The sequence below is a fragment of the Lepidochelys kempii genome, chromosome 1 (assembly GCF_965140265.1).
Source record: "Lepidochelys kempii isolate rLepKem1 chromosome 1, rLepKem1.hap2, whole genome shotgun sequence".
Lineage (NCBI taxonomy): Eukaryota > Metazoa > Chordata > Testudines > Cheloniidae > Lepidochelys > Lepidochelys kempii.
In genome coordinates, this window is record NC_133256.1 from 251,391,637 (window position 1) to 251,407,355 (window position 15,719).

The window sequence follows — 15,719 nt, forward strand, 5'->3', positions numbered from 1 at the left end:
TGCTCTGTTGCACTTCTTCACTCCTACTGATTTCAGTGGGCCACTGTATAACAGAGGGCAGGATTTGTGCCTTCCTCTTCAAATGCCAATGAGTGTGCATGTATGTAACAGAGGTGAGGCCCTTCATTTTCAGTTTACTGACTTTTAGTGAAAAATGTTCAGGCTTTACCAAAAAAAAAAAAAGCTACAATTTGGTTTTTACTGATTTTTTTTTCACACCTAAATTTCAGACCACTCATGTACATGAAAATATCACTTACCTTAAGAAATCAGATCCATTACATTAAGTAGATGTGTTATGTTAATAAGTTAGTCTGTGTAAATAGGTTTAAAAAGTAGGGCAATGTAGGGGAAGACACACACATGTGTATGTCCTGACTGTTAATGTACAGTTCATGAAATAAACCACAGCATTAAACTGCTTTACTTTCAGTACTCTTACTTTTTTCTACATGTTTTTTCTGTCCTCCTGTCTGCTACTATTAATCCTAAAAAGAAAAGGAGTACTTGTGGCACCTTAGAGACTAACCAATTTATTTAAATAAATAAATTTTATTTAAATAAATTGGTTAGTCTCTAAGGTGCCACAAGTACTCCTTTTCTTTTTGCGAATACAGACTAACACGGCTGTTACTCTGAAACCTGTCACTATTAATCCTGGTATTTACCAAGAAAACTGTAGTTATTTTTTGCACTTTTTTGCTTTTTAAAATTTTTGTAATAATCTGATACATTTCCAGGAAATTTTAATCAAAATAAAGACTGTAAAGGAAGTGCCTGGAACAAACGGTAATGCTTAGTCCTACCTCCCTTAGTGCCCTTGAAGTCTTTAGGGGCTGCACTGCTGAAAGTCCAGGGAAGAGATGGCAAGGAAGGGAGGGGTAGTGAATTTGGAACGCTCTCCCCCTCTCAGTATGGTGCCCATCATCATCGTATCTGGATTCCACACCCTGGAATTTTATTTCCACTTTAGCTTGTCTGTCGCGGTGGGAATTTATTTGCAGGTGTATCCAAGTGCACTATCCCATATCAGCTGTCAAGGCAAATAGCTCCTAAGCAGGAATCTTCCCATTACCTCCCGCTCCACCAAGAGCAGCGGGTCTCTGGGCAGGGAACCACTTCCTTTCCGTATGTGGGGGTCTCCTCTTTCCACTCTAGGGTGATAATGGACTCCCCATAGCGAATCGTCCTTTTCTCCCCCTCCTCTCCAAATTCCCTCTCGCTGGAGATCCTTTAATCTCTCCCTAGAAGCTGCCAAGTGTTTGTCAAGCTGATTTGCCCCGCCCTCAGGGTAAAAAAGCCCCTCTTTAAAGGTAGGGGGACGGGCTCCTGTTTAACTTGTCCTAGAACCTGACCTGAACCCTATGGAGCAGGCGCAGATAGGAGTGGCTTTAGGACCGCGAGGGAGCCCGCAGTCTTGCCAAGGAGCAGCTGGAAGCGACCATGTTCTTAGCAGGGTAGTACGCTCCGGCTCTCTCCTTCCCTCTGCGCAGACAACTCCTCCGCCCTCCCCGGCCCTGGAGCGGAGAGTGGTAAAGCCCAGCCTAGGACTATCACCCAGCCCCATGAAGTAGCCCTTGTGCGCTGCTACCCAGGCATCACCCAGAGCAGCCGCGGGAGGAGGCGCCAGGCAGGCAGCCGGCCGGCCGGCTTCCAGGCATCTCCGTGCGCTCCGAGCTCCTTCCACACCCCCAGCTCCGAGCAGAGCGCGAACCGGCTCCCCATCCCCTGTGCTCCTGCCCCGCAGCCCCGGGACCAAGCCATGAAGCAGGCTCTGATGGAAGTCATGAGGATGAACAGGATTTGCAGGATGGTCCTGGTCACTTGCTTCGGATCCTTTATCCTGGTCATCTTCTATTTCCAAAGTATGTTGCATCCAGGTAGGGCACCGTCACTTGCTCTCCTGGTCCGCCGGCTGTGCCAGGCGGGGGGACTCGGGCTGGCGGACGGTGCGCTCCCCGCCGCGGGATTCAGGCTGCAATATTGACTCTCTTTCCTGCAGCCCGGATGGGCGATAGTTTTTATTCTTTTTGTGTCTGAGAGGGAAGGGGGGGGGAGAAGAGTGGTGCTGCTGTGGGGGGTGGTGGTGAGATGTGGGGAGGGAATTGGTAGCGGATTAGAGAAAAGGGGTGTTTGAAATATTGAGGAGAGACGATTGGGGATTAGGATATTGGGGGAGAGGTGGGGACGGGGGATTAGTAGGAGATTGGGATTTTGGGGGGTCTGGGGGATTAGCAGGGGATTGGGATATTGCGGGGAGAGGTGGGGACGGGGGATTAGTAGGGGATTGGGATATAGGGGGAGAGGTGGGGATTAGTAGGGGATTACAAAAGGGGCGATATTAGGGGATTGAGATATTGGGGGATTATTAGGGAATTAGAGGAGGGACATTATTGAGGATTGAGCTATTGGGTGGACGCTGGTTGTGATGGTGGAGAGATTATTTGGGATTGGAGAGAGAGTGACAGAGGCCTGGGGGGGGTGGGGCTGGTCGGTCTGTCTGTGGGATCAACTCGGGTTGTGTACAGCGCCGGGCGCCGATGCCGTGAAATCCGGGTCCAGCGCTGCCTCTCAGCCCGGGAAGGTGAGCTGCAGGCCCGCGGGCTCTCGAATCGCTCTCCCCGCTTCCGATCCATCCTTGCCATGTGGATACAGGGACTTAAGCAGCTCCGGGTTGCGCTGCCGCAGAAGGGCCGGGATCGCGGTCCCTGCTCCCGCCTTGCCTCGGGGGCTGAGGTGCTACCGGGACTGTTGTTTGGGGGGCCGGGCGCCCTGCTCCTCCTCAGCCCACGAGGATTGGGGCGGCGGGGACGGGGACGAGGTTTTGCTGCTCCCGAGTGTGCTCTGAGGCTGCTAGCCCCGGTCCTGGCTTCTGCTTCCCTGGGGCGAGCCTACGCTGGGGCTCGGGGCGCTCCGGGATGGGCGCGCCGCCGGCTCTTGCCGCTGGGGCCGGCGCTGGCAGCGCGCCGCTCGCGGGTGGGCCGCGTGCCTGGGGCGCAGCAATTGCTGCCGCTCCTCGCCCCTCGCTTTCTATCCCCAGGGTGCGGCAGCCGCAGCGCTGGGGCGGGGGCTGGGGAAGAAGAGGGGCGGGTGGGAGCGATGCTGCCCCGCTCTGTGGAGCGGCTGGCGGTGACCCCAGGGCAGGGCGTGTAGTCAAGCGTACAGGGGTTGGGTCGCGGGGGCACCCGCGGGCTGCGGCGCCCCCGCGCTGAACTTCCAGCCGCTGCCCTCCGAGCGAGCCGGGGATTTCCTCTCCAGAGCCTTTCGCTGCGGCATCAACCCCCCTCAAGATGTCCTGCTAGCGCTGAAGCCAGCATGTCCGTGTCTCCCTCCACTCGGAGCTCCGGAAAGGCTCCCCCAGCCTGCCTACATCCCCCGTCCCCCCCAGTGACGGGGGCCACGCATCAGAACTGGGGGAGCCTGAGAAATAATCGCTACCCTCGGCCTGCCACCTCCCGTTCCCCCTCCCCGGGTTTTAGGTAAACAGTTTAGTGCTACACTGGTGAAGTAAAACAGGCTTCCCTGTTTAATCCTCGCTCTCCTGTCTACAGAGGAGCGAACAGATGGGAAGATCCTACAGTGGATTACAAAAGTTATAGCATAATGTGCATATGAAAAGCCGTTGAGTGTCCCGTGCTGTCAACCGGCCCGATCCTGCTGCTGAAGTCAACTGGAAGTGTTACTAATGCAGCTCGGTGAGCGCAGGATCGGGCTCAGTATTTTATTCATCGACGCTTTACCGGTTGTTTTGAGTGGAGTCCTTTTCATCTGCCAGGTTTCAGAGTGGCAGCCGTGTTAGTCTGTATCCGCAAAAAGAAAAGGAGGACTTGTGGCACCTTAGAGACTAACCAATTTATCTGAGCATAAGCTTGCATGAGCTACACTTGATCGGATGCATTCAGTGGAAAATACAGTGGGGAGATTTATATACACAGAGAACATGAAACAGTGGGTGTTACCATACACACTGTAACCAGAGTGATCAGGTAAGGTGAGCTATTACCAGCAGGAGAGCAAGAAAGTCTGAGGAACAGGGGATAAACATGGGGAAATAGTTATACTTTGTGTAATGACCCATCCACTCCCGGTCTTTATTCAAGCCTAAGTTAATTGTATCCAGTTTGCACATTAATTCCAATTCAGCAGTCTCTGGTTAGAGTCTGTTTCTGAAGTTTTTTTGTTGAAGAATTGCCACTTTTAGGTCTGTAATCGAGTGACCAGAGAGATTGAAGTGTTCTCGGACTGGTTTTTGAATGTTATAATTCTTGATGTCTGATTTGTGTCCATTTATTCTTTTGCGTAGCGACTGTCCAGTTTGGCCAATGTACATGGCAGAGGGGCATTGCTGGCACATGATGGCATATATTACATTGGTAGATGTGCAGGTGAACGAGCCTCTGATAGTGTGGTTGATGTGATTAGGCCCTATGATGGTGTCCCCTGAATTGCACCAGCCACCACACAACAGAACCACTAACCCAGGAACCTATCCTTGCAACAAAGCCCGTTGCCAACTGTGTCCACATATCTATTCATTATAACATTCAAAAACCAGTCGGAGAACACTTCAATCTCTCTGGTCACTCGATTACAGACCTAAAAGTGGCAATTCTTCAAAAACAGACTCCAACGAGAGACTGCTGAATTGGAATTAATTTGCAAACTGGATACAATTAACTTAGGCTTGAATAAAGACTGGGAGTGGATGGGTCATTACACAAAGTAAAACTATTTCTCCAGGTTTATCGACCCCCCCCACCCCCCGTTACTCAGAGGTTCTTTTCAACTGCTGGAAATGGCCCATCTTGATTATCACTACGAAAGGTTTCCCCCTCCCCTCTTGCTGGTAATAGCTCACCTTACCTGATCACTGTGGTTACAGTGTGTATGGTAACACCCATTGTTTCATGTTCTCTGTGTATATAAATCTCCCCACTGTATTTTCCACTGAATGCATCTGATGAAGTGAGCTGTAGCTCAGGAAAGAGTATGCTCAAATAAATTTGTTAGTCTCTAAGGTGCCACAAGTCCTTCTTTTCTTTCATCTGCCAGTTTCTTTTCTCGATGCAGGGTTTACTGGGGCGACATACATAATCTCTGGCCTATACATCAGTAGATCCATTGGTTTTCCCTCAGCAAGGACTGCAGAATCTGGTCAATAGCTGCAGAAAAAATTTATGATCCAATTCCATTAAAATGTAGGCAGGTGTTTAATTCTAAACACGCAAATTGTCCCACTGAAATCAATGGAATTAAGCAGTATTTGAGGTTACGTACCTGCCTAAATCTCTGAAGGATGGGGGGGGGGGCTTAATATGGGGGGATCCTTCAAGGAAATAAATTAAAGTTCGTTGAACAAATGTATTTTCAAGGAATTGAAAGACGTGGTGCTTGAATTTTGGACTGACAGTGAAAGTTCCACTGTTAGAACATGAAGAGAAATGATTCCCTCTTTCGACTATAGATTGTGTCCTCCTGAACCCTTTATGTGTAACGTGTTGGTGTTTCTGCGACCATTAAGTAGCCAAACCAATGCTATCGAATGCAAAGAGAGCTGGCAAGATAGCCTTATAAATGGGGTTTGTACTCCTGTGATTAGAATAGCGGAGTGAAAGTGTTTGCCTTGACATTCTAAAGACTTAAAATTAACTTCAGGTCGTGCTCCAGTACAGAAAAAAAGTATTTGAGATTGACTCCAAATTACTCTTCTCACTCCGCAGTGAGAAGAGTATTTTGGAGATTACAGGCTGGAGGAGTGAAATGCTCTGTACGTGGGGCTGGATCCAAAGTCAATGACAGTCGGCGGAAAGGTTTCCAGCGATTTCAGTGGGCTGAGGTTTGGGTCAGGACCTGAAAGAGAAAGTCATCAGTGCTCTGGATGAGGCTGGAATGTTTGCACGACAATGGCTTGACTTTATTTAATTTGGTGATAGGGTCCTTGAAACTAATACACGTCCGAAGTGTTGCAGCTCTGTGTAGTTAAGCGTCTGGTGGAAACCCTCAGTAAAAATGCACCCTTCAGTGAAGTGTAGGAATGTGATGTATGTTGGGGGGCGAGGGGGCTGATCCTGCTCCCGCTGAAGTCGATTGGGAGCTTTGCCACCGATTTCAGTGGAAGCAGGATCGAGCCCTTGGACATTAGTACGGAGTGTGGCTCTGCAGCTGCTCCAGGAACAGACATTTCATTGGCTCCAGTGACCGTCCTACGTGCAGAGTGACTGGGGCGGGCAGAAGAACATCACTTGCACACACTGTGCTCTGATTCCCCCCCCCCCCCCAGCATGAGAAACGATGGGGAAGCTGACATTAAAATACTTAGAAGAATCACTGAATGATAGTTCAATGAAAACACATGCGTTCAGCGTCCCGTCCCCCCCCACCTTTGACATTACCACTAAACTGAGGTTGGTCAAAATGACCTTCATTAAGGCTCTTGGGGTCACTAAGCATTTTACATTATGAACTGATAAGTATTTTATGATGCAGTTGATCTCGGCTTTTGTGGTGATACCTGGTTCTCCTGAATACCTCCCTACCTCCAAACTCAACTGCTGGCTTCACAAAACTTGATATTTGCCTGTTGAATGTATTCCATTTCTTCGCCCATCTGGGTTCATACCTGCCAATCTCCCTTAACTAATACAAATTTATTGTATCATATTTTTTTCCTATCTGCCCAGTGCTCTCCACTCCCACTGACTTCACAGGGAGTGCTCAGCACATAGCAGAATTGGGGCCCCAACTGCCAATCATGTATTGGAAGGCTTCAGAACACACTGTAGCCTGTCATTCACAACAAATGTAATTTTTGCAGTGGTTATATCCAGTGGGCAGTATATTTAGTAGGTTTATTCAAAGGTAATTGGTCACAGATTTATTTTTCCGAGCTTCAAATAAAATATAGTATCAAAACCCGGAATCTGAACTCTATAGGCCAGAGATGAAAATGCTTTCTGGAATGCATTTTTTGAATACCTCCAAAAAGTACTAAATGCATTTTGTAGGGACAGTTGTTGAGGATTACTGTTTATAGTCTAACTTCTTTTAAAACTACATTTAAGTTGAGATTTCAAAGCAGTACAAAGGATTTAATTTAGAGACTTAATAGAAGAAAGTCATATTGTAGAATCACTGTTGTTTGGATAATGTGAACCTGATTGCTGTTTCTTACAGGTTTAGACTGCTGTAACTGAATTAATATCAGTGGAGTTTCACTGATTTACACGAGCAGAAGTGCAATTGGAATTTAACCTTCTGTCTCCAAGGCAGTGGTTTTCAACCTTTTTTTCATTTGTGGACCCCTAAAAATTTTCAAATAGAGGTGCAGACCCCTTTGGAAATCTTCAGCATAGTCTGTGGATTCCCAGGGGTCCGCAGACCGCAGGTTGAAAGCCACTGCTCTAAAGTACCTTTATGAGTGCAACTGGTTCTACTTTGTGTGGTATATTTCTGTGATGTAAACTACTCTAGAACTTTCATAGACTTTAAACTAGGACCATATATACTAGGTTCCAAGCCAGGTGTAGAGAAATGAAAGTGTAATGTGCAAAAATCTATTGTTCCAAGAGTTACCATCTATTTGTTACCTTACCTTACCATAACATAACCAGATGTCTATCTTGTGATACATGTGCATACTAGCCTAGAGTTCTTATATAAACTTGTGATAAGAGTTTTTCAACTCCAGCGAGTTTGGTTTGTTAAGCAAAAGGGCATTGGGTAATTACACAAATATCATATTCTAGAGATATGGATATGAGGCGAGTTTCAGTGGAGTTGCACTAGGGATGAATTTTGGCTCAAAAAGTCCTCAAAGAGCATGGCTCTGGAGAGTATGTGTGGGGAGTTGGGACTGAAGGTATTAGGAGCTTTCAAAGTCTTGGCATTTTCTCTGTTTCAAGGTTTTTCTTTTTATGCGAAAGTCCGTCTGCCTGAGTTCATGCAACGAGAAGCCAATAGTAAAGTGACATGTCTCTTTGCACCATGGTTCATCTCTCATGTCACTTATTTATTTATTTATTTTATTATTACAGCAGTTGGTATGTTAGGGACCTCACAATTAGGGCTGGTCAAAAATTTTCCACCGAAACATTTTTTTAATGGAAAATTGGGTTCTCAGCTAACTACCATTTTTTCACAAAAAATGTCTTTCCATGGAAATTGTTAGTTTTCATCAAAATCTTCCCAATATCAAAATTTTCTGGGGGTGGGAGAGAAGGAACCCATTATCCCACAAACTCATAATACATATTAAAAGACACATTCCTTATCCTAAGAGGCTTTCAAGGTAATGCTAGATGTGATACAAAAGAGGGAGAAGAGGCTGGGGAAGCATAGGGGTGACAGCAATAATAGTCTCCAATTACTCAGCAAAGGCTAGCATATATCATTTTTCTTTTTTGAGTTTAAATAGAGTTCAAATTTCAGGTCTCAAATACCTCTATTTTCTGGAACCACAAGCCCAAACCCCAGCAGGAAAAATCAGCCCTTAAGCTGTCAAGATAGATACATTGAATTCCGTGATGTTTAGTTGTGGAGTTTTTGAATGAGACATTTAAAAATCAAGGTCATGAGACAGATCATTTGCCTAGGATGAGTATGTGAAAGCTACCACAGTAACAAGAGCTTTAAAACAACAACAAAGAAGCCCTAGGTAAGTAGGTTGGTCTCTTTTGTCCATGGAAGAATGCAGTTCATGTCCCCATGTGCATGGGGAACTGGGTGCATTGTACTCATCACTCTCTGCTCTATACGTCTCTCCTCCCTTGGAAGTCAATAGTAAACTGCTCCAAGTTAATACATGGTGACTCAAGGTTTTATTAACTTCGGCACAAAATCCCTCCTTGCTGTGGAACGTGCCCTTTAATGAAGCTTCCCAGGGCAGCTGCTGGCCAGGGAAGCTGAGCAGTACTGATGGCTGGGGAATAGCTGCAGGGGATTGTAGGGCATTGTGGAGGCAAAAATGCAGATGGCCCTGGTTTCTGGAGGATTCCTGACATGTGTGGTTTCTAGGGAGGTTGAACCCACTACCTGTTCCTCTGGGAGGAAACTACAGTCCCTGATGGAATGATCTGATGGAAACTGAGAGGAAATCTGGGAAATTTCCCACTGCCTACATGGATTTTTCTATGTAGCAGAGCCGTCTGCTCTCCTGACTGTTCTGTGTGGATATTGAAGATCACAGGGTACTTTTGTAACTGTTTAGGGTTTATTTGAGTATCCTTCTTCTTAAAAATGTCTCCTTTCTCTATTGTTGTTAAATGAACTATACGCCGGTTGACTTTTGCTCTCTAACCATGAGGTTGCTGCATTTCATTGCAGCTCTGTCTGTGTATTATCTTTTGATCTTAGGGTTTTCTACTGCTGCCCATCACCATAGTATCTGAACCACCAATTGCCCAGTTATTAATGTCACACTTTACTGTTGGTACTGGTCTCTTGCTTGAACAAATGCTCGGTCTTTCCTTCTTTAAATGTCAAAATCTGGCCCACCCTGTACCACTGATTGACTTAAGAGCTTTTTTAAAAAAAATCCCAAACTCACCACTGGTTTCAGTGGTGGGTTCTGAGCAGTTGTGCAATAGTCCCTCTTTCTTTTCTCCCCTGCTTTTGAAGTGGAATGAGGTCCATGATGGTCTCTAGCAGTGGAAGGGATGGGAATGTGCCACTCTGCAGAGAGACTCAGATTTTGTTCTACTTGGGCTATTTTGTAGTCGGAACAACTGGGGGAGCATGTTTATCTGGCATATATTAATTAAGAGTCAGATTCTAGTGCAATCACATGGAGTGAAATCCTGTCCCCATTGGAGTCAGTGACAAAACTTCCATTGACTGACTGCAGTGGGGCCAGGATTTCAGACACTGAGTAGCTCCCTGCTCCTTCAGCCATTCCATTGACTTCAGTGAGACAACTTGAAGAATTTAGTACTACTCAATGCGAGTAAGCTTGTCAGGCTGACCCTGTGTGTCAAGAACACCTGTAGTCTGGGAATGCACTGACTTGGGCACCTAATTGTCCTTTGTGCCTTTTGAGAATCTCCCTCTTTAATATTAGCCCTCACTTTTTAGAGGGTAACTTTTTCATATGTGTGGCTATGAATATGGCTTTTTGGAAAAAACACTTCCTATTTAACCTCCCAAAAAAAAAATTGTCTGTTATTTCTGGAAATGTTGAAACCAAACTTACAGGGTACCACCCATGGCTACTTTCCATTAAATGGTCAGAACATCTATTACTCCATAATAACTATTTCCAAAAGGTAGATGGTATAAGTTTTAAAAAATTTTAATGGTCTAAAAATGTTAGCTCTCATTAGTACAGACATTTGCAAAACACCTTATAAATATTGTGGAAGTTTGCGCTGACTTTCATAGTATTAATGCTCTGCACTACAGACTTAAACCTGTCAACATTTGGCTCAAACCTCATTTTTTCCAAGACACAAAAAAATTCCATTCACATTAAACTTTTATTTTTTCTGTAAGAAATAGACATATAAATAGATGTCTAAAACAGAAACGCACAGTGCAGTGTATAAAAACATTTATAGGCTTGGTTAAGTGTAACCAGTGTGTCAACAACTTCATGTCTGTGCTGGGTGGGCATATTTTCTGAATGCTTAAATTGTTTCCATTACTTTTTCGCAGTGACAGAGTGGCTTATCTTGTATGAGACATGTAACTTTAAAAGCAGTTCAGAGAAGTGGAAGAAGCTGGATCCCTGTTGGCTTTCCCAAAGCCTGCACTTCAGTACAGTATTTAATTTGATTTTTATATGTAGCCTGAGATACTGTATCAGATCCCTGTGTATGAGGACGCTTCATTCGTCCTTGTGTGAATGTCATTATAATAGTATCACGATTGCCTTTCTCTGAAGTCTTTTGAGCTAAAACATATGTATTACGTATCAACTCGAAGGTAATCCCGAGACATTTAAATAGAAAGATGGGGTTGGGGATGGAGACACAGCATCTTAAATTTGATACAGTTTTATTTGTAGATAGTTTACATGGCTTAAGGCAGTTGTTTGGGTTCTTATTTGATTAGCTTAAGCATGAATATTTTTTATGTGTACAGCATAATAGTGTGTATGCAATTTAAGAGCCTTGTCCAGAGCCCATATAGGTAAATAGTCTTTTTATTGACTTCACTGGGTGCTGAATCTGACTCTAAAAAAATATTTTTTTTAATTAGAATAAAGGTTTGTGGAAATCATCATCCCAGGGTTCAAGGCCAACAGACATTTCTAGGGTGTTAGATTTGATACTTCATTGATTTATAAGGATAAAGTCCATTAGAAAACACATTCCCTGGGGTTTTAGCCCACAAAAGCTTATGCCCAAATACATTTGTTAGTCTCTAAGGTGCCACAAGTACTCGTTTTTTTTTCCTGTTCCTTTTGTAGCTCAACTGTCCCGTCTCTTTGTGGGTGGAGTGGATTTCATCCTTTATGGTGGCTATTCAGATTACAGCGGTTTGGCTGATTCCCCTTTTCTTCTTCTTTGTATTTAGTCAAAGATCATGGCCTCATTTTCTAGGCACTGTACACACATTGAGTGAAAAAATGCAACAAAGAGCTCACAGTATACGTTGTAGATGATAAAACAGACAGATGGAAGGCTTCAGACCCCAGTTACTTCTGCACCATTCCTCCACTCCTACCCCTGAAGAGAGCAAGTGTTCTGGGTTCTCTGTTCCCTTTTTTGTGGATATAACCATGGGGGGATATGCTCTGACCCTTTTTATTGTTAGTTGTTTACTTTGGCATCTGAAAGCCAAGACTTAATGAATACATCAGAACTCCACTGTAGAGTCATTAACATGAGTATTCAGTATGACTTGCTGTACGAACAACTTCAATTCTCTCTCCTCTCCTTCCTCCCCGCTCCCCATTTCCACTGAAGCTAAATCTAAGCTTTCTAGATCAGGGTTCTGTTTTGTAAACTTGTTACAGGATTTAACTTAATGAAAATGGTTATAGTGACTCTATGGCTAATAAACTGCCCTGATTCTACTGATTTATAAATATAACTCACTCTCCACATGCAGTTCCCCTACAGCTGCTGTGCTGCCTTGGGGTACTGTCACCACATCAGTTGCAGTGGGTTTTGGGCCATTGGATCTATGTAAATGTTCATCCCCTGTCCTCCCCCTCTGTTGGTCTTCTTTGTGGTATTCTGCCCACTCAGTGAAGGCCTGGTATACAGCCCCTTTCTGGGGATATAGGGGTTACACAGGCAGACAGGATGGCTCCAGCTCATTTTCTCTGCACATCCCCTACACTGGTCTTAAATGGGGTACTAATCCCACACTGCCCAAAGGCAGAGCTTGAGTTGGCTGGAAGGCTTTTAGAATGGCCTCCTTACTTTCTGATATACAAATGAACTGCTTGTCTGTGTGAATCAGAGCCGTTCTACTGCGTTAAATAAACAAATGTCCTTACTTTAGGTTAACATGCAAAGAATTTTTAATACCTCACTTACTTTTACCCTTTAGCTCTTTTTGCTTGCTGTTTGCACTGCACTCATCTTAGACAATAAAAACAGACTATCAGTTCACTTTCATCTTTTATTAGTTACTTTTGTAGGCTGGTTCTTATGTCCCAAACGTGAGGCTGTAATGTTTAGCTTGTAGGCACCAGAAAGGAATATTCATGAATGACTGTATACATTGTTTCCATTGAACATTTTACAATAGTTTCCTGATGATATTTCTGCTGAGATTAGAACTGGCTGACAAAATGGTTTGGAGGTTTTTGGTTTTTTGCGAGGAAAAAAATAGTTGAAAACGTTGACCTTTTTTCACTGAAATTTGAAATTTTGATGACAAAACCTTACCAGAATTGTTAAAAACATCCAGAAATTGTCAATTCTAGTTAATCTTTTGTAAAAGGTTGGGTTTGTTCGTTCGTTTTTTCCATACAAAATTTATAATTTGGGCCGACGCAGCCCAATCTGCCAACCTTCAAGGTGCACGCTTTTTCAGGAGGGCTCCCGACGAAGCAAATATTGTTCAGGCATGAGGTGTTCAGGGAAAATGGAGTTTATTTTATGCTGGTTTGTTCTTTGGTAAGATCATGTTGTTTTTGGTTGTATTGTATTTTAAAAATATTTGTCACATCTGACTAGACTTGCCATTTTACTAACTGAAAGAAATTTATTCAGCAATGTTCCTTTTAAGCTAAATTTCAACTAGTCCATCTCAACATATGTAGATATTTGAAGATGAGCTGCTCAGAAAAATTAAAGGTGTTATAAATTCTTCCAAGGCAAGAAATGAGAGTGCAGTTTTGTAAATGACATTAGCTTAAGCAAGAAGAGATGGTGTCTTTCAGGGTAGTATGAATGTTGTTTGTGCCACATTATAGACAGTGAAGGATGAATTCGCATCCTTCTGCCATCAATCAGTGGAGCTGTGTTTTCACACTTGTGTGAAGGAACTGAGCAGCACATAATGGGAGAAATGGAAAGTGCAAACAATATATTTGAGCAGAATTTCTCACTGCTTTGTGAATCCACTGGTATATTTTGTGAGACAGTATCTGTGTCCAAAGTGTAGCGTAAAGGGGACTGGACTGTGGCCATGGAAGAATAGACATGTCCTGATTCTGCTGATGCTTAGGTCTGTTCTTAATTTTCCTCCGATGAGTAGTCCCATTGATTTCAATGGGATATTCATGTGGTTGAAGTTAAGTGTGCTTGTGTTTGCAGCACCTTGGCTGGTTCCTCCAGGATGTGAGAAAGGGGCTCAGTCTTTCTCAGCCATGCTGGTTCTGCAGACGAACCACTTCTCCTTTGAACCCTGTGCACAGGCTGGCAATCATTGTCTCGGGCTGAAAGATGCTGTTCTTCGTAATCTTCATATCAAAAGATTGTGCCTTTTTATGTTACTTAGCTGGGCTGTGGGAGACTATCGTTTTAATTGTAGAGTTCATACAAGGAATAAAAGGCTCTGTTGTGGTTTTAATCCATTTCTCAAACACATTGTGTTCAATACAAAGCAGAGAACTATGTTCTTTTACTTTTTTTTTTTTAAAAAAAACTAGCATTTGCCATTCATTTATAAAAGGTCCTATTACTGGTGCTTAAAGTATATCTATTCTAAACAATGAAAATTGGAATTTTTTTAGAAAAGGGTTACTTTTTTTTTTTTTAAGGGTTTTAATTCCCTTAACAGATGGTATTCTTTTGTAGCTGGTAATTCACATACTTCATCTTTGCCAACAAATCTGGATTCTGTAAGGTGGGCAGAAAGCATTTAGTGCTTTTAAAATGACTAACTTGTAGGGATTTGGGGATTATGGAAAGATAGTGGTATAATTAATAAGGTATTTATAATAGGATCCCTCAGATAATATCTACTATAATGCCTTATCTTAAAACAAAGAGCTCTAGGTATTTAAAATCCTTTAAATGCTGTTTGCACTATTGTACTCCAATTTTTATTGGTATGCAACTGGGCCAATTTTGTGTCTGTAAACCTAAACGGAATTGCATGTTGTGCACACATACTGTAGTACTAGGAAGCGATTATACACCGTTCTGATAATCCATCCTAAAACAACCCTTGCTGGATGTGGGAGAGGAGAATTTTGTATGAGCTAAGGTGTGTGTGTGTGTGTGTGTGTGTGTGTGTGTGTGTGTGAAATGTTTCAAATATTAAGTATGATCATTAATAATAACTTACATGCTTTGGGGTTGTAGGCATGAAAGGGTAAAGCTGGGCCATTTTTAATAGTGCAATCAGTATTGGTTATGCATGGTTAGCTTTGAAAAATGAATTAGATTTGTATGTTTCTAGATGAGGATCAAACTATATTTAAGTTAGGAGCTAAAGTCTGAACAATGGGTTTTTTGGGTAGGGGAGATAGGGCAGGGGGAGGGAAAAGTGGAAAAATATCTCTCAAATGCGTGCACAGATGTGTTAGTGTTAATATTCACATATGATCTGGTTCTAAGCATTGCCATGTATCACTCCCTTTGATAGATAATTCCTGCAGGGGAGAGAAATAATATTCCAGGATATGAACAAAATCTCCATTGCCTGATCAGGGGTAATCATGCAGAACATGCCTGCTGATCTTTATCCTACATGTCCCCTCCGCATCCTTCCAGTCTCTGTTGTGGAGGTACTACAAAGTGGCCCCCCTGAGTTTGGAAGACAGAAATAGATTGGACACATTCTGTCCAGCAGTTTGCAGCTATATGGTTTTGATTTATTTTTTTGTCACTCCTATGCACAGTTTCACCCAAAAGGGGCCTAAGATTTTAGGGCTGTCATGAAAGGGGTATATTGATGGGAGGGTTGAGTTTGCTAGAGTGGTGACTATTGCCTAGTGAAGTCCAATTGAAAGACACCCATTGAGTTTTGTGGGCATGGGGTCAAGCCTTTGGGAATGGAATAAATGTTTCCTAAATTATGTATAGGGCACATATCTACTGTAATGGGTAAATTGCAAGACTGGGACAAATTCTGTTCTGTTTCACTGGTGTAAATATGGCAAAATTCCAGTGACTTCAGTATATTGATTCTGGACTAACACCACTATAACTGAGAGCAGAATTTGTCCCTTTGTGTTCTTGCTTCTTCTTCTCTAGTGACTTGTTTAATTTGCTTTCAGCAACATACTTTTTATTAGACCCCTTCTACATTAAAGTGAACCGTGGCTTTTTCCATAGAGGTATGTGTTTTAAAGTACTGAAAGTTGCACTGTCCTCTAT

The 15,719-nt window shown here is 43.5% G+C and overlaps 1 protein-coding gene across 2 annotated transcripts in view; it reads left to right on the top strand.

Annotated features, from left to right (window-relative positions):
- The first annotated feature begins 1,509 nt into the window (after window positions 1–1,509).
- Window positions 1,510–15,719, top strand: part of CHST11 (carbohydrate sulfotransferase 11) — a 231,185-nt gene continuing 216,975 nt past the window's right edge. Inside the window, exon 1 of one of the 2 annotated variants that reach the window (XM_073324017.1) lies at window positions 1,510–1,865. In XM_073324017.1, coding sequence (XP_073180118.1) covers window positions 1,763–1,865 — 103 coding nt within the window. In that variant the 5' untranslated portion in view covers window positions 1,510–1,762. Of the gene's footprint in view, window positions 1,881–15,719 lie in introns of both variants that reach the window. The other variant, XM_073324007.1, reaches the window with a different exon arrangement.